We start from the raw sequence: 27,149 nt of genomic DNA on the forward strand, positions 1-27,149 counted from the left end.
AGTAGAGAAAACGGATCACAATAGCCCAAACTCAGGCTGGATGGCAGAGAAAACTAGGTTTTATTAATACTGCCAAATAATTCAATAAGCAATCAGCTGTATAAACATAATAAGAGCTGTCACAATTCCTAAGATTAAAACCAATGGTAACTTTCATAGAGACACACCTGGAAAAGTATAATTTACCTGTATGCTTTGTGCTTTCGTCCCTCGATAATTTTTTGGAAGCATCTGTTTCCAGAAACTTTCCTTTGAATAGTCAAAATATACAGCCCTTGGTGAATTATTTTGCTGAATGTTAAACCAGACCTATTAATACATCAACATAAAATCAGTAGAGGCCCACAGGAGTACGAAGCCCGTAGTAGGTTAGGACAGAGCAAAATTTTACAGTCCTACTCCCCAGTGAAGTGGCAGAAGCCAAGGATGGTTCTGAGGCAGGAGGTACAGAGATCCCAGGGGTGTGTCCACACTAGACTGCTCGCTGGTTCTCAACCTTGGAGGCACTGCAGAATCGCGTCAAGGAGCCTTGGGGATAAAAGATTCCCCTGGCCCTACACCCCAGGGATTCTAACTGAACATCTATAGCTTCTTCAAAGTTCCCACATGATTCTAATATATGGTCAGTGTAGAGAACCACAGGTTTAACTCTTGAGGAGATAACTCAAGATTCCGCCCCCCACCCCGCCATATACTTACATTTTCACCATCAAACAAACAATCTACACTTTGTAAGGGACAAAATGGGTCAAAATGCTTATGACATTGCCCAGTTAATGGATTCCAAAGCAAATATTCGTCACTTTCTGGCGTTAATACATAAGCCACATGCCCCTGTACGAAGAAAGAGTTAAAGTAATTTTTGGTGGATGATTGATTTAACTCATTTTCCTATGTGGAAATTATAGTGTAAGAATATGATATCTCTGATTTTTTAAATAGATAATATTGCCAGTTACCTTAGTTATTCTTTATTCCTGTATTATTTATTTATTTATTTATTTATTTATCTATTTATTTATTTGCCTTGCCACACAGCTTGTGGGATCTCAGTTCCCTGACCAGGGACTGAACCTGGGCCACGGCAGTGAGAGCCCAAAATCCTAGCCACTGGACCACAAGGGAACTCCCTGGTATCTCTGATTTTTAAAAGCCTTTTTTAGGACCTTTACAATTTTTTTGTAAAGGATAAAACCAATGCAACTGAAATCCTCAGGCCCAGGCTAGCATGAGGATTCAAATGAGAACTTTTGAGCTAGTGCTGCCACGTATGGTCCTGAAGGGTGTACCCTCATAGCAATAAAATATGTTGTTCTAACAAAATCAGTATATTATGACCAATTCCCAATAGCTAGTACTAAAGGGTTTTGAGGTAGGGGCGCTTTTGTGTAATTCACACAAAGGTGCTATATGGATTAGCCCTGCTTTATGTAGAATATACTTGGAGACCAAAGGTGAACACCGTGCAAAGTTAGGGAAGGGAATTTTGCCTAAGGCTCTGAAAAGCCAAGTGAAGTTGTAAAGCCATAAAATTAATTTTGTGAGCAAGATACAGAGTTAGAGGCCAGAGAGAAATTACACAGGAAAGCACCTGAGGAATAAAAGTAGTCATTATGTTATTATTTTGCTCTGCACATACTTTTGAAGTATAAACCTTTCTTATTTAGCAAAGAATAAAAATTTCAGGTAACAATAATAATGACTATTTAACATTTATTGAGTACCCCAGGTACTGTACTCAGCACTCACACTAATTTTCTCACATGAATTCCAAATTCTGTGAGGTAGGGATGATTGTCATGCCCATCTTTCACATGAAGAATAAGAGGTTAAGAGATTGTCTAGGGTAACAGTAAATGGAATTACTCCTCTTCGGGGAGGAGATAAGTGAGGCTCAGAGAAATAAGGCTGAGACCGTACAGTTAGTAAACGTCATTGCTGGGTTTTAAAATCCTCTTTGACCTCCAAATCTATACTCCTAACACTGTGCTGTGTAGCCTGGTTTCCCTAACTCCAAAGCTCTTGCTCTTTATCACTTTGCTCATCTTTACAGTAAAGAGGCTTCACCTCAACCAGTAGTAGAGGTGAAAGTCACAGTGAGTGCTGCCACCCAGTGTTGACTCAGAGGTAAAACTGTAAAAATGTTTGTTGAAATATTGTTGACTGTTTACTGCCATCTAGTGGCACTCAAAACTACAGCAGGGGGATCATTTGGGGAAATTAAGGGACTATAGAGAAATAAATGATCATGACAAAAACCATAAAACAAGACTGGAAGTTTTTGACACTTATCAAGATATTCATAGTAGAAATAGAAACAGTCCAAAAGAAGACTGCTTTCTGGAGGTTTGAATGCAGGTGTATATAATTAAGTTGTAAAAATTTCAGGTAGGTTAACATAAATTTCTGGCCCACTTCTTACACAATTAAAAATTGAGCAGTGGAAAACAGGAAGAAGTACTTCTTAAGGATCTTAAAGTATAGTGTTAGGGACACATAAAGATGATGGTGGTGATGATGGTTAACAACCACTATAACTACTACTGTAACTATTACTACATCACCTACCACCACCATTTATTGAGCATTTGCCACATAAACCAGGTGCTGTTCCCAGTGCTATTTACTATGTAATTTAATATTTTTAGTAGCTCCATGAAGTAGCACTATTATTTGTACTACTTTACGAAGAAGATGAACAAAAGGAAGTCATTCTTTACATTGTAGAAATTTTGATGAACGAACATTATCCTCCTAAGTAAATAATTGTTCGCCTAGGAAATTTCCTAATTAGCTTGTGAAAAGAAGGAAACTTGGGGTTGAAGTCTTTTAAACTTGCAGCTAAAGGCTAATTAGTTTTGTTTACACTATTTAAATATTAAGTCCACCACTTACTTCCAACATCGAGGTTCCTAGGAGGACCAAAGCTTTCTTTCCAAAATACAGGAAGAAATTACAGAGAAGTATGGCATGCTCCTCCTTATTTCCAATAGCCAAACTGATGCAGCGCTAAGGCAAAACAAAAGCAACAAGGACACAAAACAGGAGGGGAGGAGAGGAAGTTGAGTAATGCAAGTATCCAACAGATTTAGAGTCCCTCCAAACCCTCACACACACATTCTTGCCAGGTCACTAAGATGACTGCAAAGCCGAAAGCCCCAGCACCCTTTGCCTGTTAAAACACTAGGGCATTAGAAAGAGAGAACATTAACTTGGAACATAAGGGTCACCTTTATCATGGGATAATTAATGTGGATACTGTGTAAGTGACCCAATAATTTTATCCTCCAAAATGGGGCATTTTTGTTTGAGACAAATAACCTGGGAAAACAGGGATATATTGGCTGATATTTTAAGGAACTTCACCTGATGGGAAATCACATAGTGTTTTTGGAGGAAGGGATCCTTTGGTTAATGGAGCTACACTCTGTCCTGTACCAATATAGTGCTCTCAACTAAAAGAGAGGAAGAGATCTGAGTTGGAGCCCAATCAGAAAGAGTAATGGAAACTTCTTTAACTGAAAGAGCTGAACAGTTGGGTTGGATGTAATCAAATACAGGGTGCCTAGTAAAGCAGTGGTAGCAGGAGAGAAAAAGCACAGCAGAGGTGGCAGACCAGTGGTTTGTAACCTAGTTCTAGTTGATAGGTGTGTTTCGTTTGGCCTCGAAATGCTTTTAAAAATTGGAAGATCTCATATAAAACTCTGGGTTTCTAGCTTGAAAAATCAAAGGATCTAACAAAATATATGGGCCCAAATGTTCATATGGCAATGATGTGTTATTGCTGAGTAGTGGCTGTACCATTTAGACTGCACATGTGCTTCCATTTCATTAGTCCCAGAGAAAGGGCTGTGGTGGTCAGGGAGCTTGGGGAGGGGGTGCTCAGGAGCCCTTGGAGTGACTATTTACCAGTCTGGAAGCATTTCAATGTTTTAACAACTGATATGGCCACATCAGTACACACCGGCTGAATGTGATGGTGAGGGATGGAGGCTAGGGAGGATGGTAACATGGCTCTTCTGAAAGATGTGTGTGAACAGGAGAATGAAGAGCAGATTATGAGCAGTCTTCAATGTCAGGCTAAGGAGGTTCCCCTGACTGGATTTCATAAGAGAAGGAGGGAATGGATGAGAGTAGGTAACTAACATACTGCATTCCAGGTGCCTATCCTTTCAAAACCCCTGTATGACACAGATGAGGAAACTGAGGTCCAAAGAAGCTAAATAACTTATCTTAGGTCACACAGCTATCAGATGGTTGAAGTAGGATTTGAACCAAGGTTTGTTTGACTCCAAGACTGTATGTTGGGTAGGAGAAATAACTCTTGCCTTGTGACAGTCTAATTAGTCATTCACTCATGGGTATCCCAAGTCCAAACAGTTCATGTCAATGGGAAGACATTAGCCAAGAGGAAGCTTATGACTGTGGTAACCTGTTGATTATGGGTATTGTTTGGATTGGAGGGCACTCGGGAGCACTAGTATTTGCCTGAATGGTTATTTTATGGTTATTTTTAGCTATTTTAGAGGCTATCTTTCAATGTTCTGCAGGATCATAATACCCCTGAACACATTCTGATTAGTTTTAAGAGTCTAAGAAGAATCTAGAGTTAACTGACACCTCTTTGAGTTTTACCAGATTTGAATCACTGGATCCTGAAACAAACCACGTGCTTGTATCTCCCTTACTCCCACTTAGCAGAAGGCAGGGTAGCTGACCTATTAAGTTAGTCCTGTGCCCCCTAAGTCCATTTCAGCTCAAAAATCTAACCTCTAAAACATTCTAGATAAGTGCCAGGCCTATCAGTCCCAGATGGAAAGTGTCCTTCTCTTAGGCTCCCATCATGCTGGTATTCTCCATTAAAAATATTGAATACTTGCTAAATTTAAAGTACATACAAGTGACAAATATAAAAGTAAATAAGAATCAAATCTTCCTTATCATTCAAGGAGATTAAACTTGGGATGTATATGTACAGTGTGTGGGTATAGGGCCAGTATATAAGCAACTAAATATAATTTAAGATGGAATGGAAAATGTGTTCTAATTAGGGCTGCCATACTTGGGAGGGGGCAGGGAATAGGATGCCTAGTTCAATTTGAATTTCAGATAAACAAGTAGTTTTTTAGTATAAATATGTCCCAAATATTGCATGGGGCCTGTATTTTACTTGGCAACCAGTCTAAAGACAATTTTAATCCAAGTGCCAAGGAAGAGCACTGCTATACAAGCTCTTCATTCAGATGTGGGAAAACTGGGGAAAGCTTCTGGGAAGTGGTGGTATTTCTGCTAGACTTCAGGGTCTGACCACCTCTATAGTGAACAAGCCATATTTCTCTCTGGAGAATGTCATAATATTGTACTCCTGGAATTCCTGTTGAATCTCAATATTATGAGCTACTTAAAATGTTGAATAAGAATTTTGGTCTTTAAGAATTATTTTTACGGGTTGTTATAGAGCTGAAAATGATGTATTAAATTATCAAATACCTTCAAATTGCACGAAGCAAATTACTACATAAGTGCATAATATTTTTTAAAAGTTTTCTTTAAAAGAAAAGCAAGTAAGAAATACTATACATTTAAATTATAAAATGTAATTTGTTACCTCTGATGTCATCCATATATCACAACCATCATTTTCATCCAGTGTATCAGGCATAATAGGAATCAAAGATACAAAGCGAGCAACGAGGTCCTAAAATAATATTAACTAACATTTATTGAGAGCATACTATATGCCTATCACCAAGTACAATGCTTTACATGCACTGTCATCACATTTAGTGTATCCTACAAGCCTATGAAGTACACACTATTATTAATTTTATTTTACAAAAGAAGAAACAAGCTTAGAGTGCTAAGATAACTTGCTCAGGGTCACACATTAACACAATATATGGGTCTCTGGGAATGAGCCCAAGTTAGCATGACTTCAGAGCATGCATGTTAACCATTACATTTCATTGTAATAAGTAAAAAATTTAAACATGATACATTACATGTATACTTTAAAGTATAACTTTTTAAAAAATGAAAAAAGATGTTGAAGAATAGCAAAAGTTTGATTTACTTTTAGGTTCAAAATCTAGCAGAAATATTTTTATTAATAAAGCTAGTTATAAATTGCTGCAGCAAGAAGTTATTGGTGCAGCCTACTTTTTCCAACAACAGAAGTTCTATTGTGGATTGTTCCCCCTATAGGGTTGGAGATAAGGACTCAGACTAGAGTAGGAAAGAAGAAAGGAATACAAATAAACAATGAGCTAACACAGAAAGTTCACTAACATTTTCACTGATTTACAATAGCTACCATTTATGCACTATTATGACTTCCTACACTGGTCACGTTTCTGACTTCATGCAATTAATTAAACATGGTTCACAGTCCTTGATAAGCAAAGGAGCTAGGATTTATGCTTTTTTAAAAGGTAAAGATTGTCCTTGAAAGAAATCTGAGAGCATTATTATCTCCTTGGACTTTGGGTGTCAGGAAACAGGCAAGAAGAAACCCGTAATGGAAAAGCAGAGTGTAGCAAAAGGTGATCTAAACTAGGACTTTTGATTTTAGCTTAAAGAATCCAGGTAAGAGCTTTATACTGGGAAATAATACAAATTTTCTGAGGAGAGCCAATTGACTCAATCAAGCCTGAATAAATAAAAGGTACAAATGATTTTTCATAGATGCCCTTTAATCAAAGCTTATTTTTTCTTTTTATTTATGAAAATAAAATCTTTATTTTCAGTTATTACCCACCAATAAGAGAAAGTTCACAGTTTTAGCTCTTGACACAAAGTGAACTAGGAGGCAAATTTACATCCATCAGATACAACTAATGGACCAACTTTTAAAATCCAGGCTATCTTGCAAGCTTGCAACACACCAGATATTGCTGTGTATTCTCTAGTGACAGAATGCCAGCAATGGCTGACAATGACTTGTGAAGTGTTTTTAATAGCAGTGTTTTTTTATATGTTGCTAGAAATCCAGAGGTTTATAACACATTCATGTCCAGAAATGGGTTAAGATACTTTAAAGTCTAAACACACTATGTATGAGTGTGTTTAGGAGTGTGTATGTTGCAGTCTCAAGAGGGGTCAATAGTCCATATGGACTAAATTAATACTTGCCTCTGGGTAGCAGGTATGTTTGTAAATATAAAATTATGTTAAACATTAGCACCAGTGCAGAACATGCTCAGCATCATAAGATCCAAAACACCAGCACAAGTTTACCCATCATTAAAAAAACCCAATTACCTCCTTCCTAAAATGTCAAACTAGTAGGTAACTAGATTAATAAATCGAATCCCAATGAATGACTCTTGTACTGTACAATTTCTCTTTTAGAATTATAGGGGAGAACGAATCAGCTAAACAGACATTTTATGATTTGAAGTCTTAAATCATAAAGTATTTTTAAAACTGGACATTACCATACATAGATAGAAAACTACTAATAATAGTGACAAAAAAGAGCTTTAAAACTGTAAATAAAATCCCTTTTCTCTTTATCAATAATGTTGCAGAAGACTTAAAGAAAAAAGATCCTCGAAAGCCTGTTTATTGATTATTCTCTCCATGTACGTTTTAGTAAGTGGTGATGCTCTTGATCAAGAAATCCATTATTAACCTAATTTTCTAATGGAGGAAGAGGTAAAAGATATTTATCACCTTCTGTGGAATCTATCAACTTAAGACCAAAATTAATAACAATATAGGAAGTTCAGAAACAGTAAAATTTGTGTTTGTATTTCATGGATGGTGCTGCTGTTCCAACCTTATAAAGTAAAGCTGTCTGCAAAGCTTATTTTTTTCTTGAACGGGAGACTAGATATCTGATTTCATATTTTCCTTTCTTAAAGTGGAAGAAGCTATATTCCCTTCTAAGTCCATAATGAATACAGGTACGTGTCTCTTTTGTCAGCTGGTAAATAACAGATATGCATAAAGCCACATAAGGATGGGGTAGGAAGTGTTATGTTGGCAGTTTACAGAGCAAAATGTAACATAGTTGGACTTCCCTGGTGGCACAGTGGTTAAGAATCCACCTGTCAATGAAGGGGACAAGGGTTTGATCCTTGGTCCAGGAAGATCACACATGCTGCAGAACAACTAAGCCCGTGCGCCACAACTACTGAGCCCACGTGCTGCAACTACTGAAGCCTGCACTCCTAGAAGCCGTGCTCTGCAACGAGAAGCCACCGCAATGAGAAGCCCACACACCGCAATGAAGAGTAGCCCCCGCTCGCCGCAACTAGAGAAAGCCTGCACGCAGCAACGAAGACCTGACGCAGCCAAAAATAAATAAAACAAAAAACAAAAAAACATAGTTTCTTCACTCCCACATACAACAAGAAGCAATCCTTAGAAGGGCACAACTCCTTTAGAAATATAACTTTTAATTTTGCCTGGAAGTCAAAGGAATTTTTCTGTGTCATTTTTCAAAGTTTGACAGAAAAGTTGTGAAGCTGATATGGTCACATGAACTGGTGTGGCAACAGTGACTCTCTAGTACAAGTGGGCAGAAGTGAAGGGGATCAGGAAGAAATGTTTTCTTCCATCTGGTGCTCAAGAGGACACATTGCAACATAGATGGTTTCTCTCTCAGGAAACTGTCTCTGAAGGTAAAGTAATTTTAATAAGAAAGTTATACTCAAAGTTAATAATAAAAAGTAAACAAGCTAAAATAAATATAAATTTGGAGTGATCAAAATGTTCTAAAATTTACTGTGGTGATGGTTGCACAACTCCATGTATATACTAAAAGCCATTGAATTATATGCTTTGGAAGGGCAAATTGTATGGTATACGAATATCACAATAAAGCTACTAAAATAAATATAACTTACAAGTGTTGCATTGGAATCATGAAGAAATATATCCAGGAGTTGTTGAGGTGGATTCAATGCCTTGATATATCTTGTTACTAAGATCTGTATCCCTTCATCATTAAAAACAGTAGTTGTGATTCTTCGTTTAGGAAATAATGCCTTACAATTTTTTTTAAAAATCTGTGCTCTCTCCAAAACATCTATTTGACCTGAAAACTAGAATCAAGTTTAAAATATTTCAACATTGTACTATATTGTCCCTACAGGAAAATATCAAGAACCAACATTCATTTTTGTCAGCTTTGAAATTAACACTTCTTTGATAGTATATATGAAAATAATTCAGTGTAAAACCTACCTTGTCTAGTTCTGGATTACAGATGGCGTATGATATTTGAGGTTCCATAGTAGCAAAAATATTTAAGAAGGTACATTCTTTTAAATTCTGTCCATTATAATCTTCTTTAGGAGACACATAAGTCTCACTCCAAGTATACCCAAGCAAAACTGGTGGAATATTTACTTGAAATGTTCCACTAATCTGAAAGAATATATCAGTATAATGGATTCTGCATGATGAAAATAAACATCAGTCAAATATAGTATAGCTCAGTTCAGTCTTCTCCATTGCAGGAAACAGGCTTGCATGGGTTCATGCTGATTCTACTAATAGGTACTTGCACAAGGATGGTAAGGCTCTCCATGATGATTTGTTCACAGGCAACCTTGACACCCTGGGTCCCTGTCTAATATGTAGTACATGGAGAAGGAAGAAGTAAGAAAGGGATGAAACAATGAAGCAAGTTAATGGACCAGAGTGATAAAAGCTCTTAGAAGATCTAATTTAAGCTCAGAGAAAATGCTAAAAGACCATGATACATTTTGCATTGGGTCTGGAAAGAGGAAAAAAAATGTAACAGTAGGAAGGATGACCCAAAGTCCACTGGAGGAGGGATCTTATGTGTGTGTGTGTGTGTGTGTGTGTGTGTGCACGTGCATGTTTGGGAGGAGATAATTTACAATAATAACTAATAATAATACTAATAGAACTAATAGTTATTGAGCACTTACTATGTACAAGGCATTCTGCCAAGTGCTTGATATAGATCATATTATTCAATGAGGTAGACACCACTCTTATCTCCATTTTATAGATAAGGAAACTGGGGCACAGAGCATGTAAGTAATTCGTGCAAGATCACACAACTAATGAGTAGTAGAGCCAGGATTACAACCCAGGTTGGTCCACCTTTTTTTTTTTTTTTTTTTTGGCGGTACGCGGGCCTCTCACTGCTGTGGCCTCTCCCGCTGCGGAGCGTAGGAAGCCCTATACCTCCAACAATTTAAAATCTCCGTTGCTCTTTATTTGCAGCACTTGTATTTTCAACGTGCTCCCTCATGACATCCTGTGATTGCATAATATGCAGATGTTTCTATTCTCCTCCATTCTCTTCTCCTTTCTTACCAACAGTTTTAGGTGGTAACATGACAGCCATGGAGTGACCAAGTCACATAAGTAAAATGCAAGAAGTCTGAGAGGTTTTCTGGGGAAGTGTCTGTTTTCCTGACACAGGCACTGCCCCTTCTTGCTTCACCTCACCTCCTGTCTGCAGCATGAATATGAGGCTGGAGGTGCAATTATGAGGATGAAAGTCACATGATAAGGAGAGTAGAACAGAAAGACAAAAGTAGCTTGGATCCTTGATGATATTCTTGAGCAGCTGCACTGGCATCTAGACTTCTTTTTTGTGAGATAAATAGACCTCTTACATCAGCCACTGTTAGTCAGGTTTTCTGTTGCATATGACTGAATACAGTACTAACTGATACACACATAATTCCTTCTGAGTCAAATGACTTTGTGTGCTTGATAAATGCATCTTAAGGGACTTGATTAAAAGTTATCTCCTCTGTAAATATTCCCCTGATCTTTCATCCTCCTCCTCATTCCCCTCTTACCTACCCTGAACCCCTCTGAACGCCCCCTTGCTTCCCCCTCCAAACCAGGAAGGGTAGGGTACTCCTTACTCAGTGTTCTCATAGTACCAATCTCATGCCCCTATCAAAGCCCTACAGCATTACCATGTTGTACTGAAATGGTTGTTTTCTTCTATAGAGAGTGAACTCCTTGAGGTAGAAAATTCATTTCTGAATCATCTGTAACTGGCATATCTCTGTAAGTTATAGGGCCCCAAATGAAATCTAGACTAAGGTTTTTATATTTTGCTGGCCATGTAGGCATATTCTTGTTGCAAAACACAACAGCAGAAGCCTCTGGGGGTACCACAGACATAGATGCTAATCATCAGTCTCACTATTATCAATAAACGGTGTTTGAGGAGCTGAAACTCCTGGAACCCATGGTTACAAAGCAATGTCATTAATCAGAATATTTATGAATCTGGTCTTACAAAACTATTATGAGCAAATATGAATGTTGCTGTAAGACCTAAGGCTACCTGTCCTTTTCTTCATCAATGAACACTCTAAAAATACATGAAATAAATTTGTGGGTGTCTCCTATTCCAGAGACAGCTAAAACCTTCAAATACTCCAACACCCATGGGGCAGTTGAATACAGGATCATTTTGACTGACTTATCAACCTGCCAGTCAGAATCTAGCTCAAAGACACAGGTATTTCTATTAGCCAGAGACAAAAATTTAGAATAATTAGCAAAGAATCATTTTCTATTACCTCAGATTGTTGCAGGAGAGCAGAGAAAGGGAAGACAATGGATCCAAGCCAATTCTTTCTTATATATGAATGACCACTGCAGCTCTTGAAACTGTGATCCTATTAAAATAAATAATTTTTCTATTACTCATTCTATATCATGTGATAGATAATCTCACACAAACATGTAGGTAAGTATAAAAAATTCTCTTCCTTTTTAAAAAGAAACCAAAGAGTAAATAGAAAAGATCTTTTTTCTCACTTAAAAAAATTTCTTTAAAAGATAATTGACTATTTAAAGCAATAATAATGACCTGTGGTGGAGTTTATGACATATGTATAAGGAAAATGTATGATAACACTAACACAAAGCACAGGGGGGGAAATGGAAGTATAGTAATATCCTGTTCTTACACTATATATGAAGTGGCATAATATTATATAAAGATAGACTGTGATAAAGAATATATAATAAAACCTAGAGCAACAATTAAGAAATAAAAGAAGTATAGCTAATAAGCCAATAGTGGAAGTGTGATAGAATCATAAAAGAACTCTATTAATCCAAGAAAGGGAGGAAAAAAAGAAAAAAGGAACAAAGAACAGATGGGACAGCAGAAAGCAAATAGGAAGATGGAACCCAACCAGGTGAATAATTACAAAAAATGTAAATAGCCATTCATTAAAAGCTAGAGATTGTTACACTGAATAAAAAGCAAGACCCAACTATATGCTGTTTAAAGTAAACCAATTTTAAATATAAAGACACAAGTTAAAAGAAAAAAAATAAGAAGAACAGAAAGAAAAAGATATATCATACATACAACCACTAATTAAAAGAAAGCTGGAATCACCATATTTATAACATACAAAGTAGATATATGAATAAGAATATAACCAGGGATAAAGGGGAGTATTTCATAATGATAAAGGAATCAATTCATGAAGAAGAAATACAATCTTAAAAGTATGTGCACCTAGCTGAACCAAGATGGCGGAGTAGAAGGATGTGCTCTCATTCCCTCTTGTGAGAACACCAGAATCACAGCTAGCTGCTGGACAATCATTGACAGGAAGAGACTGGAACTCACCAACAAAGATACCCCACATCCAAAGACAAAGGAGAAGCCACAATGAGACGGTAGGAGGGGCGCAATCACAGTAAAATCAAATCCCATAACTGCTGGGTGGGTGACTCACAGACTGGAGAACATTTATACCACAGAAGTCCGCCCACTGGAGTAAAGGTTCTGAGCCCCACATCAGGCTTCCCAACCTGGGGGTCTGGCAACAGGAGGAGGAATTCCTAGAGAATCAGACTTCGAAGGCTAGTGGGATTTGACTGCAGGACTTTGACAGGACTGGGGGAAACAAAGACTCCACTCTTGGAGGACACACACAAAGTACTGTGTGCATCGGGACCCAGGGAAAGGAGCAGTGACCCCAGAGGAGACTGAACCAGACCTACCTGCTAGTGGTAGAGGGTCTCCTGCAGAGGCGGGGGGTGGCTATGGCTCACTGTGGGGACAAAGACACGGGCAGCAAAGTTCTGGGAAGTACTCCTTGGCGTGAGCCCTCCCAGAGTCTGTAATTAGCCCCACCAAAGAGCCCAGGTAGGCTCCAGTGTTGCGTTGCCTCTGGCCAAACAACCAACAGGGAGAGAACCCAGCCCCATCCATCAGCAGTCAAACGGATTAAAGTTTTACTGAGCTCTGCCCACCAGAGTAACAGTCAGCTCCACCCACCACCAGTCCCTCCCAACAGGAAACTTGCACAAGCCTCTTAAATAGTCTCATCCACCATAGGGCAGACAGCAGAAGCAAGAACTACAATCCTGAAGCCTGTGGAACAAAAACCATATTCACAGAAAGATAGACAAGATGAAAAGGCAGAGGGCTATGTAGGAACATAGGATAGAAGAAGGAACAAGATAAAACCCCAGAAAAACAACTAAATGAAGTGGAGATGGGCAACCTTCCAGAAAAAGAATTCAGAATAATGATAGTGAAGATGATCCAGGACGTTGGGAAAAGAATGGAGGCAAAGATCGAGAAGATGCAAGAAATGTTTAACAAAGACCTAGAAGAATTAAAGAACAAACAAACAGAGATGAACAATACAATAACTGAAATGGAAACTACACTAGAAGGAATCAATGCCAGAATAACTGAGGCAGAAGAACGGATAAGTGACCTAGAAGACAGAATGGTGGAATTCACTGCTGTGGAACAGAATAAAGAAAAAAGAATGAAAAGAAATGAAGACAGCCTAAGAGACCTCTGGGACAACATTAAATGCACCAACATTTGCATTATAGGGGTCCCAGAAGGAGAAGAGAGAGAGAAAGGACCAGAGAAAATATTTGAAGAGATTATGATCGAAAACTTCTTTAACATGGGAAAGGAAATAGCCACCCAAGTCCAGGAAGTGCAGAGAGTCCCATACAGGATAAACCCAAGGAGAAACATGCTGAGACACATAGTAATCAAATTGGCAAAAATTAAAGACAAAGAAAAATTATTGAAAGCAACAAGGGAAAAATGAAAATAAAACATACAAGGGAACTCCCATAAGGTTAACAGCTGATTCTCAGCAGAAACTCTACAAGCCAGAAGGGAGTGGCATGATATACTTAAAGTGATGAAAGGGAAGAACCTACAACCAAGATTACTCTACCTGGCATGGATCTCATTCAGATTCGATGCAGAAACCAAAAGCTCTACAGACAAGCAAAAACTAAGAGAATTCAGCACCACCAAACCAGCTCTACAACAAATGCTAAAGGACCTTCTCTAAGTGGGAAACACAAGAGAAAAAAGGACCTACAAAAACAAACCCTCAAAATTAAGAAAATGGTACTAGGAACATACATATCAATAATTACCTTAAATGTGAATGGATTAAATGCTCCAGCCAAAAGACACAGGCTCGCTGAATGGATACAAAAACAAGACCCATATATTTGCTGTCTACAAGAGACCCACTTCAGACCTAGGGACACATACAGACTGAAAGTGAGGGGATGCAAAAAGATATTCCATGCAAATGGAAATCAAAAGAAAGCTGGAGTAGTAATACTCATAACAGATAAAATAGACTTTAAAATAAACAATGTTATAAGAGACAAGGAAGGAAACTACATAATGATCAAGGGATCAATCCAAGAAGATGATATAAGAATTATAAATATATATGCACCCAACATAGGAGCACCTCAATACATACGGCAACTGCTAACAGCTCTAAAAGAGGAAATCGACATTAACACAATAATACTGGGGGACTTTAACACCTCACTTACACCAATGGACAGATCATCCAAAATGAAAATAAATAAGGAAACACAAGATTTAAATGACACAATAGACCGGACAGATTTAATTGATATTTATAGGACATTCGATCCAAAAACAGCAGATTACACTTTCTTCTCAAGTGCACATGGAACATTCTCCAGGATAGATCACATCTTGGGTCACAAATCAAGCCTCAGTAAATTTAAGAAAATTGAAATCATATCAAGCATCTTTTCTGACCACAACGCTATGAGATTAGAAATTACTTACAGGGAAAAAAACATAAAAAACACAAACACATGGAGGCTAAACAATACGTTAGTAAATAACCAAGAGATCACTGAAGAAATCAAAGAGGAAATCAAAAAATACCTAGAGACAAATGACAATGAAAACACGATGACACAACACCTATGGGATGCAGCAAAAGTCGTTCTAAGAGGGAAGTTTTTAGCTATACAAGCCTACCTCAAGAAACAAGAAAAATCTCAAATAAACAATCTAATCTTACACCTGAAAGAACTAGAGAAAGAAGAACAAACAAAACCCAAAGTTACCAGAAGGAAAGAAACCATAAAGGTCAGAGCAGAAATAAATGAAATAGAAACAAAGAAAGCAATAGCAAAGATCAATAAAACTAAAAGCTGGTTCTTTGAGAAGATAAACAAAATTGATAAACCATTAGCCAGACTCATCAAGAAAGAGAGGGAGAGGACTCAAATCAATAAAATTAGAAATGAAAAAGGAGAACTTACAACAGTCATCACAGAAATACCAAGCATCCTAAGAGATTACTACAAGCAACTCTATGCCAATAAAATGGACAACCTGGAAGAAATGGACAATTTCTTAGAAAGGTATAACCTTCCAAGACTGAACCAGGAAGAAATAGAAAATATGAACAGACCAATCACAAGTAATGAAATTGAAACTGTGACTAAAAATCTTCCCACAAACAAAAGTCCAGGACCAGATGGCTTCACAGGTGAATTCTATCAAACATTTAGAGAAGAGCTAACACCCTTCCTTCTCAAACTCTTCCAAAAAATTGTGGAGGAAGGAACACTCCCAAACTCATTCTATGAGGCCACCATCACCCTGATACCAAAACCAGACAAAGATACTACAAAAAAAGAAAATTACAGACCAATATCACTGATGAATATAGATGCAAAAATCCTCAACAAAATACTAGCCAACAGAATCCAACAACACATTAAAAGGATCATACACGATGATCAAGTGGGATTTATCCCAGGGATGCAAGAATTCTTCAGTATACGCAAATCAATCAATGTGATATGCCATATTAACAAACTGAAGAATAAAAACCATATGATCATCTCAATAGATGCAGAAAAAGCTTTGGACAAAATTCAACACCCATTTATGATAAAAACTCTCCAGAAAGTGCGCATAGAGGGAACCTACCTCAACATAATAAAGGCCATATATGAGAAACCCACAGCAAACATCATTCTCAATGGTGAAAAACTGAAAGCATTTCCTCTAAGATCAGGAACAAGACAAGGATGTCCTCTCTCACCACTATTATTCAACATAATTTTGGAAGTCCTAGCCATGGCAATCAGTGAAGAAAAAGAAATAAAAGGAATCCAAATTGGAAGAAAGAAGAAGTAAAACTGTCACTGTTTGCAGATGACATGATACTATACATAGAGAATCCTAAAGATGCTTCCAGAAAACTACTAGAGCTAATCAATGAATCTGGTACAGTTGCAGGATACAAAATTAATGCACAGAAATCTCTTGCATTCCTATACACTAATGATGAAAAATCTGAAAGAGAAATTAAGGAAACACTCCCATTTACCAAGGCAACAAAAAGAATAAAATACCTAGGAATAAACCTACCTAGGGAGACAAAAACCTGTATGCAGAAAACTATAAGACACTGATGAAAGAAATTGAAGATGATACCAACAGATGGAGAGATATACCATGTTCTTGGATTGGAAGAATCAATATTGTGAAAATGACTATACTACCCAAAGCAATCTACAGATTCAATGCAATCTCTATCAAATTACCAATGGCATTTTTTACAGAACTAGAACAAAAAGTCTTAAAATTTGTATGGAGACACAAAAGACCCCAAATAGCCAGAGCAGTCTTGAGGGAAAAAAACGGAGCTGGAGGAATCAGACTCCCTGACTTCAGACTATACTACAAAGCTACAGTAATCAATATAGTATGGTACTTTCACAAAAACAGAAACATAGATCAGTGGAGCAAGATATAAAGCCCAGAGATAAACCCATGCATCTATGGTCAACTAATCTATGACAAGGGAGGCAAGGATATACAATGGAGAAAAGACAGTCCCTTCAATAAGTGGCGCTGGGAAAACTGGATAGCTACATGTAAAAGAATGAAATTAGAATACTTCCTAACACCATACACAAAAATAAACTCAAAATGGATTAGAGATCTAAATGTAAGACCAGACACTGTAAAACTCTTAGAGGAAAACATAGAAAAAACACCCTTTGACATAAATCACAGCAAGATCATTTTTGATCCACCTCCTAGAGTAATGGAAATAAAAACAAAAATAAACAAATGGGACCTAATGAAACTTAAAAGCTTTAGCACAGCAAAGGAAACCATAAACAATATGAAAAAACAACCCTCAGAATGGGAGAAAATATTTGGAAATGAATCAACAGATAAACGATTAGTCTCCAAAATATATAAACAGCTCATGCAGTTCAATATTAAAAAAACAAACAACCCAATCCAAAAATGGGCAGAAGACCTAAGTAGACATTTCTCCAAAGAAGACATACAGATGGCCAAGAAGCACATGAAAAGCTGCTCAACATCACTAATTATTAGAGAAATGCAAATCAAAACTACAATGAGGTATCACCTCACACCAGTTAGAATGGGCATCATCAGAAAATCTACAAACAACAAATGCTGGAGAGGGTATGGAGAAAAGGGAACCCTCTTCCACTGTTGGTGGGAATGTAACTTGCTACAGCCACTATGGAGAACAGTATGGAGGTTCCTTAAAAAACTAAAAACAGAATTACCATATGATCCAGCAATCCCACTACTGGGCATATACCCAGAGAAAACCATAATTCAAAAAGACACATGTACCCCAATGTTCATTGCAGCACTATTTACAATAGCCAGGTAATGGAAGCAACCTAAATGCCCATCAACAGACGAATAGATAAAGAAGATGTGGTACATGTGTACAATGGAATATTACTCAGCCATAAAAAGGAACAAAACTGGGTCATTTGTTGAGACGTGGATGGATCTAGAGACTGTCATACAGAGTGAAGTAAGTCAGAAAGAGAAAAACAAATATCGTATATTAAGGCATATATGTGGAACCTAGAAAAATGGTACAGATGAACCAGTTTGCAGGGCAGAAATAGAGACACAGATGTGGAGAACAAATGTATGGACACCAAGGGGGGAAAGTGGCGGGGGGGGGGTAGGGGTGGGATGTATTGGGCTACTGGGATTGATATGTATACACTGAAGTGTATAAAATTGATGACTAATAAGAACCTGCTGTATAAAAAAATAAATAAAATAAAATTCAAAAATTAAAAAAAGTACATGCACCTAATAAAGGGTTACAAAATATATAAAGCAAAAACAGAGCTAAAAAATATGACACCAAAAGCAAGTTGATAAATTTGACTTCATCAGAACTTAAAACTTTGCTCTTCACAAGGCACTGTTGAGAAAATGAAAAGACAAGCTACATACCGGGAGAAAATATTTGTAAATCATATATCTGATAAAGGATTTGTATACAGAATATGTAAAGGATCCTCAGAACTCAATAATAAGACAACAAATAGCCCAATTTGAAAAATAGACAAAAGATTTGGACAGACACTTCACCAAAGAAGATATTCAGATAGCAAATAAATACATGGAAAAGTGCTCGCCATCATTAGTCATTAGGAAATACAAATTAAAACTACAATGAGATACAACCGCATGGTTATTAGAGTGTCTAAAATTTTTAAGTCTGACCACTTGTTTGTAAGACTGTGAAAGAACTAGAATCTCATACATTGCTGGTGGAAATAAAAAATGGTACAATCACTTTGGAAAAACAGTTTAGCAGTTTCTTAAATGTCCACTTACCATATGATCCAGCCATTTCACTCCTATGTATTTACCCAAGAGAAATTAAAACATTTGTCCATACAAGGACTTATATACAAATGCTCATAGCAGCTTTATTTATAATAGCCACCCCCAAAGAAAACCCAAATGTCCATCAACAGCTGAATATTTAAACATACAACAGAATGTATGTGTTCAATAGACTACCACTATACAGTAAAAATTAATGAACTATTTGATAAATAAAACAACTGAGACAAATCTCAAAATAATTTTTCTGTGAAAGTTGCCAGACCAAGGGGGAAAAAGTGCATACTGTATGATGCCATTTCTATACAATTCCAGAAAATGTAAACTATAGTTACAGAAAGCAGATCAGTGGTTGCCTGGGGTGGAAGGAAGGAAAGGAAGGAGGGAGGTATTCTAACAGGACAGGGAAAAACCTTTGAGAGTGGTGGATATGTTCATTATCTTGACTTTGATGATGATTTCATGGGTATATATATGTCAAAACTTGTCAAAGGGGCTTCCCTGGTGGCACAGTGGTTGAGAGTCCGCCTGCTGATGCAGGGGACACGGGTTCGTGCCCCGGTACGGGAAGATCCCACATGCCGCGGAGCGGCTGGGCCCGTGAGCCATGGCCGCTGAGCCTGCACATCCGGAGCCTATGCTCCTCAACGGGAGAGGCCACAACAGTGAGAGGCCTGCGTACCGCAAAAAAAAAAAAAAAAAAAAAAACTTGTCAAAGTATACACTTTAATTATGTGTAGTTTATTATATGCTAATTATGCCTCAATAATCCTATTTTTTAAATTAGAGAAAGTATGTGTAGTAAGAGAAGCAGGGACTAGACATAAATGGGTTTGGCATTTACCACCACCACTAACCCCACTGGCAGTACTCTATGATTCACTCCACTTTTAGCCATTTAAATTTTTCACTTCATCAAGAAAAGTGCTGAAATGGGGGAATATGGGAAAGGTGTTAGGGAACAGCTCTTGGGACAGGCATGTTGCTCGTTTAAGACTACTATAGGCAACGTCCCTCTCTTTAGCACTAGTATGTACTTATATCCACTGAATTTTTTTGTTTGTAATTAGAGAAGGTGAGAGCAGTTGGGCTGAGTTTAGGAATCAAGACGAAAAGAAAGGACAATGAGGACATGGAAAGGGTTGGTGTGCACTGTACCCCACTAGGTCCCTTGTCCTGGGTTTGGCCCCTGATGATTAGGGTCAGCAGCTGGAGAAGCTCTTCTACTGTGAGATTTTGTGTACCAATACTATTGCCTTAAGATCTACATATATAATATGTAGTATGAATTCAGAGAAAATAGGGCCATTCTTCCCATGTTTGTGCAGAAGCCAGTGCCTCTTGGGTATTCTGAAGTTTCATAGCTTTGGGCTCAAGGATAATTGGGGAGATAATACCCTTGGCACACATGATGGCAACCTAATCAGGGGCAATGTCAACAGTGGTGGTGGTGAGATTCTTTTAAGTGGCTTTGAGAGCTGTGGAGCCTGAATCAAAAGAACACACACACTGTTGAAATGGGAAGGATGACTATAGCTAACAGTCGTGTTTAGGCACATATATGAGGACTACTTGAAGGCTTCCAGAAAATTTTGGGAGGGACTGGTGGAGGTTCTGTGAGTAGAGGGTGGAACAAGAGTAAGACCTTAGATTATTTATGTTAATGTGACTTCTTTTAAATCCATAAACTCAGAATTTCTGTTAATATTAAAGTTATACACTATTATCTGGGCTGAAATAAGGAGACAGGAAAAAAGAAGGGAGATAAAAAGGACAATTCATTGTAGTTTTCCTCACACACTATCTTGCTTTCTGCTTCATTTTTTACCTTTCCACCATCCACCTTTGCCTTGCTGCCGTAATTATGGATCATGTTGGCTTACTGCCAAGAAATAATGGTATCAGTTAGGTTGCCATGGCCCGTTCCTTGACTAAGAAAATTCATCTGATGGTCCACTTGTAGATAGTCCAGGTTAGAAATGTAAAAACCTTGCAAAAGAAAATGCAGTATATTCTGGCTCCCATTTTAATCTGATCTCTCTCTTCTAAGAAGAACAAATGCCAGGGAGTCCAGGGTCATAATAGACAATTTTGAGATTCTAGTGATTATATGCAACTGTTAAGAATATCAAGAAAGCCATGGTATTCGATTTCCAAGCCCTGGGATTGTTGTTGCTATTTACCTGAATTTGGGGAAGGGCCAAAGTTTGAAAAAAGCTGCCAATACCCCAGATTCCTGCCTTCAGTTCATAACCACTGCTTTTGGATATCTTGCTACATGTCAGTAAACAATGTAAAGCATCTTAATGTATATACCTTTATCATAGTAAATATGCTTAGCGCAGCAAACTTTAAAAATATGCTAAAGCTTGGCTACCAGGAAGTTCACATGTAAATGTAACGTTCAATTGCAGAAATCTACTTTTCCCAAATTCTTGGTATATTTATCTCTCCTCCTCTTATATGTGGTTTATGATCCCTGGTTTTTTTTTTTTTTTTTTTTGTGGTACGTGGGCCTCTCACTGCTGTGGCCTCTCCTGCTGCAGAGCACAGGCTCTGGACGCACAGGCTCAGCGGCCATGGCTCATGGGCCCAGCTGCTCCGTGGCATGTGGGATCTTCCCGTACCGGGGCACGAACCCGTGTCCCCTGCATCATCAGGCAGACTCTCAACCACTGCGCCACCAGGGAAGCCCTCCCTGTTATTTTTGAATTGACTTGTCATATGTCTGATTTTATTTCAAGTTGCCCCATATCCTTTTTAGAAAATGTTGGAAATAGATACTGTATCTAAAACCAAATTTACAAATACGTTAATAGACTTCATTCAGTCTGAACTTATAATTATTTCAACATTGATTATTATAATTATTTTACTTTACCTCATGTTTTTCAATAATCATTTCATCAAAAATGTTGATATATATATTATCTTTTATTTTAGATAAGCTTGAGATGCTATAATCATGTCCTGGTAAGCTGTAAATAAGAAAAACATATTTAAATGCTTAATTAATTTTATAAAAGCATTATTCATAAAGGACTATAAAATTGCCTGCATTATTTTCTTTTATAAAGTATAAGAAAAGAAAATCTATGTGCTTTCAAGGACAACTGCTATCTTTCATTAAAGCCAGTATCAAAATATCTACAAACAATAAATGCTGGAGAGGGTGTGGAGAAAAGGGAACCCTCTTGCACTGTTGGTGGGAATGTAAATTGGTACAACCACTATGGAGAACAGTATGGAGGTTCCTTAAAAAACTAAAAATAGAACTATCAAATGATCTAGCAATCCCACTCCTGGGCATATACCCATAGAAAACCATAATTCAAAAAGATACATGCACTCCAAAGTTCATTGCAGAACTATTTACAATAGCCAGGACGTGGAAGCAACGTAAGTGTCCATCAACAGATGAATGGATAAAGAAGATGTGGCACATATATACAATGGAATATTACTCAGCCATAAAAAGAAATGAAATTGAGTTATTTGCAGTGAGGTGGATGGACCTAAAGTGTGTCATACAGAGTGAAGTAAGTCAGAAAGAGAAAAACAAATACCATATGCTAACACATATATATGGAATCTAAAAAAAAAAAGTTATGAAGAACCAAGGGGTAGGATGGGAATAAAGACACAGACCTACTAGAGAATGGACTTGAGGACACGGGGAGGGGGAAGGGTAAGCTGAGACAAAGTGAGAGAGCGGCATGGACATATATACACTACTAAATGTAAAATTGATAGCTAGTGGGAAGCAGCGCATAGCACAGGGAGATCAGCTTGGTGCTTTGTGACCACCTAGAGGGGTGGGATAGGGAGGGTGGGAGGGAGGGAGATGCAAGAAGGAAGAGATATGGGGATAGATGTATATGTATAGCTGATTCACTTTGTTATAAAGCAGAAACTAACACAGCATTGTAAAGCCATTATATTCCAATAAAGATGTTAAAAAAAAAAGTCAGAGGGATGCCATCAAAAAACCATGCAAATAGTCAAGAACCATATGATCTGCAGAAATTGAGGGAGCTGAACAAGATTGGCAAGAGAAGGGGGTAAGGGCACCAGGAAAAGAGAAAGGACTTTGATAACAGATGTAGTTGACAGTTCTTTATATTCCTTTTACCCGAGGGAGAGCTAAAGATGTATAGGAAGTAACAACTGAAAATTGCTAATTGAGTTTAGAGAACAATTTTAAGTTCTACATTTTAAATCTGTCTTGATCAGTGCACTTTATTTTCAATTACAAAAACCTATTTATATAGCTTTAGCATCAAATATGAACCTTGAGAAAGAAAAGAGCCGGAGATCCCACTTCCTGATTTCAAAATACATATATTACGAAGTTACAGTAATCGAAACAGTCTGGCCTAAAAACAGACATATAGACCAGTGGTACAGAATAGAGAGCCTAGATATAAATCCTTGCATCTATGTCAGGTCAACCGATCTTTGACAAGGGTGCCAAGACTACTCAATGAAGAAAGGACAATCTCTTCAACAAATGGTGTTGGTAAAACTATGTGCAAAAGGATCAAATTTGAGGGAGGAGATATGGGGATATATGTATATGTATAGCTGATTCACTTTGTTATAAAGCAGAAACTAACACACCATTGTAAAACAATTATACTCCAATAAAGATGTTAATAAAAAAGGAATCAAATTTGATCTTTATCTTATACCATACACAAAATTCAACTCAAAATGAATTAAAGATTTAAAATATAAGACCTGAAACTATAAAGCTTCTAGAAGAAAATACAGGGGAAAAGTTTCATGACATTGGTTGTGGCAATAATTTCATGGACATGATACCAAAGCACAGGCAACAAAAGCAAAAATAAAAAAGTAGAACTATATCAAACTGTAAACCTTCTGCACAACAAAGGAAATAATCGTCAGAGTACAAGGGCAACTTATGGAATGGGAGAAAATATTTGCAAACCATATATATTATAAGGGGGTTCATCTCCAACATACATAAAGAGCTCATACAACTCAATAGTAAAAAAGCTAATAATCTGATTTTAAAATGTACTAAAACTTGAATGGACATTTTCCAAAAATGACATACAAATGGCTAATAGATACATGAAAAAACGCTCACAACTGCTAATAATAAAACACTCAGTAATAATCAGGGAAATGCAATCAAAGCTACAATGACATATCACTTCACACTTGTTAGTATGGCTATTATCAAAAAAATAAAATAAAGTAACAGGTGCTGGTGAAGGTGTGTAAAATTGGAACTCCTGCACACAGTTGGTGGAATGTAAAATGGTGCAGCTGCTATGGAAAACGTTATGCAAGTTCCTCAAAAAATTAAAAGTAGAACTGATACCATATGATCTAGCAATCCCATTTCTAGGTATTTATCCAAAAGAACTGAATCAGAATATCAAAGAGATGTTAGCACCCTTATGTTCATTGCAGCACTATTCAAAACAGTATGGAAGCATGCTAAATGTCTGTTGACAGATGAATGGATAAAGAAAATGTGCTATATATATGGAATACTGCTCACCCTTTAAAAAGAAGGAAATTCTGCAATATGTGGCAACATGGATGAATCTTGAGGACATTATACTAAATGAAATAAACCAGTCATAAAAAGACTGCATGATTCCACCTGTATGTGGCATCTAAAGTAGTCAAATTCATAGAGTCAAAGAGCAGAATGGTGGTCGCCAGGGGCTGGGGGGAGGGGGAAATGGGGAGTTACTAATCAACAGGCGTAAAACTTCAGGGAAGCAAGATGAATAAGCTCTAGATCTGCTGTACAACCTTTTACCTACATTCAGCAGTAGTATATTGCACAGTTAAAAATTTGTTAAAAGGGTAGATGTCATGTTAAGTGTTCTTTCCACATTAAAAATGTCAGTAGACGTTGAGAAAGGCAAACTACCCTCTGTAACAGTGGCTCACGTGATTGTGGGGGAAGGCAAGCCCAAAATCTGCAGGGTAAGCTGGCAGCCTGGAAGCCCAGGGGAGAGCTGCAGTTCAAGTCTGAAGCCAGTGTCCTGGCAGAATTCCGTCTTCCTAAGTGGGGTAAGTCTTTTTTCTATTAAGCCTTCAACCAATTGGATGAGGCGCACCCCTATTACAGAGGGTAAAGAGAGTCAAACACACACACACACACACACACACACACACACACACACACACTGTTAGTTCTGCTTTTATGGAGAACCCTGAAATGCAATGACACTCTGGAAAAGGTAAAACTATGGTAGTAGTGAAAGAATCAGTGGTTGCCAGAGGTTCCAGGGGAAGGATGAACAGATAAATGGGTGAAGCACAGGGCATTTTTAGGGCAGTGAAACTATGCTGTATGATACTACAGTGGTGGATACATGTTATTATCCATTTGTCAAAACCCATAGAATGTACAACACAAAGAGTGAACCCTAATGTAAATTGTGGACTTCGATAATATGTCAACATTGGTCCATTGACTGTAACAAATGTACCACACTGACACTTTAGGGGGGCTGTGTATGTGTGTTGTAGGGAGAGGAGGTATAAGAACTCTGTGCTTTCTGCTCAATTTTACTGTGAACCTAAACTGCTCTAAAAATTAAAGCGTATCGATTTGTTTAAAATGGAAAAAAAAGGAAACTCAATCTCATTAGAAATCCAGGAATGTAAATTAAACCACAATAAGAATGTCACTTTAGATCCACCGTATTAGAAAAATTAATTTTAAAAATACAAAATATTATTGAAGATGTGGCACATTAGGAACTTTTATATCGCTGTTGGGAGTATGTATTGGCACAATCACTTTAGAAAAAAAATTGGCATTAGCTAGTAAAGTTGAAGCAATTCCACTCCTGGATACAGATCCTAGAGCAAAGGGTCTCAAAGTGTCCCCTGACTAGTATCATCAGTAACACCTGGGAACTTGTTAGAAATGGAATTATGTATCAAGCCCTACCCCAGAGCTACTGAATTAGAAACTATGGAGTTCGGCCCAGCAATCTGTTTAAAGAAGCTGTACAGGTGATTTCAGTGCACAAAATACTTTGAGAACTACTGTCTTAAAAAGAAACTCTTACATGTGTGTTCCAGATGACAAGTACAAGAATGTTCAGAGCAATACTATTTACAATAGCAAAACATTAAAACCAGGCAAATCTGCATCAACAGGATAAAGTATAAATAAATTATGGCATTTTAATACAGTGGAATACCATACAGAAGTGAAAATAAAGGAAGGAAGGAATAGTTACAAGTATGAATATGGATAAATCTCTCAAAATAAGAGTAAAGAAACAGATTGCAAAAGATCATTCAATTTACATAAAGTTGGAAAACATCCACAGGTAAATAAAACATAGCTAGGGATAAATACCTATGATTTAAAATCATAAAGAGAGGGAATGATAAACAAATTCATGGTTGTTACCTCTGGGGAGAAAGAAAGGGGATACAATTAGTTATTCGCACAGTGGAGCCTTCAAAAATATTGCTAATACTCCATTTTTTAAGCTAGATGGTAGATACACAGGTATTCATTTTATCATTTTTCCTCAGAACTTACATTTACACATACATTATATATATTAATATCTATGTAAGAAATACTTCATAATTTAAAAACTTAAAAATTAAGCCTATATCCATCATTATTTTCAATAAACGGCTCAAGAAAATAATTTTGTTACTGCTCTATTTTAGAAGCTGAGGAAAAATGGACTCCAACTTACATAAAATCTACTTTAATTTCTTCGTTCCAGCATGGATGAGATCCACTTGCAACACTGGTTTGGTACACAGTGTGCTGAAAGGAAACTTCCACAAAGGGGTGCACAGTATCCTGAAACATATAATTAACACCGACTAGATTTTTGTAATATTTTATACAGTTGATAAAAGGTAGAAATTAGTTACTGGCTGATAACTGGATGGCTTACTTTTTCCAGTTTTTCAAACAACCATTATTCATTCATTCATTCAATTAACATTTCTTCAACCTATTCAATATCAGGTACTACTTTGCTTGGATCCAAAAATAAATGGAAATCCTTAAGGATTTTTATCTTAAGTCTATCAGGAGAAATTAAACAGGTAAACAAATAATTGCAATGAAATGTAAGAAATATATTCGAGGTATAATAGTAACTCAGGAGAGAGAATGATTAACTCTCTGGGGTGAGGACAAGGAGAACTTCAC

The 27,149-nt window shown here is 37.2% G+C and overlaps 1 protein-coding gene across 1 annotated transcript in view; it reads right to left on the bottom strand.

Moving 5' to 3' along the window:
• The window catches only part of CC2D2B (coiled-coil and C2 domain containing 2B), a gene marked incomplete at both ends in the record, with an annotated part of 101,052 nt that overhangs the window by 8,507 nt on the left and 65,396 nt on the right, over positions 1-27,149 (bottom strand). The window contains 9 exons of the mRNA XM_081217801.1: positions 187-309; positions 700-834; positions 2,896-3,009; positions 5,609-5,698; positions 8,853-9,050; positions 9,193-9,375; positions 11,532-11,630; positions 21,843-21,939; positions 26,683-26,792. Coding sequence (XP_081073927.1) covers positions 187-309; positions 700-834; positions 2,896-3,009; positions 5,609-5,698; positions 8,853-9,050; positions 9,193-9,375; positions 11,532-11,630; positions 21,843-21,939; positions 26,683-26,792 — 1,149 coding nt within the window. The remainder of the gene's footprint in view (positions 1-186; positions 310-699; positions 835-2,895; positions 3,010-5,608; positions 5,699-8,852; positions 9,051-9,192; positions 9,376-11,531; positions 11,631-21,842; positions 21,940-26,682; positions 26,793-27,149) is intronic.

This window comes from Mesoplodon bidens, assembly GCF_964165515.1.
Source record: "Mesoplodon bidens genome assembly, chromosome: 1".
NCBI lineage: Eukaryota > Metazoa > Chordata > Mammalia > Artiodactyla > Ziphiidae > Mesoplodon > Mesoplodon bidens.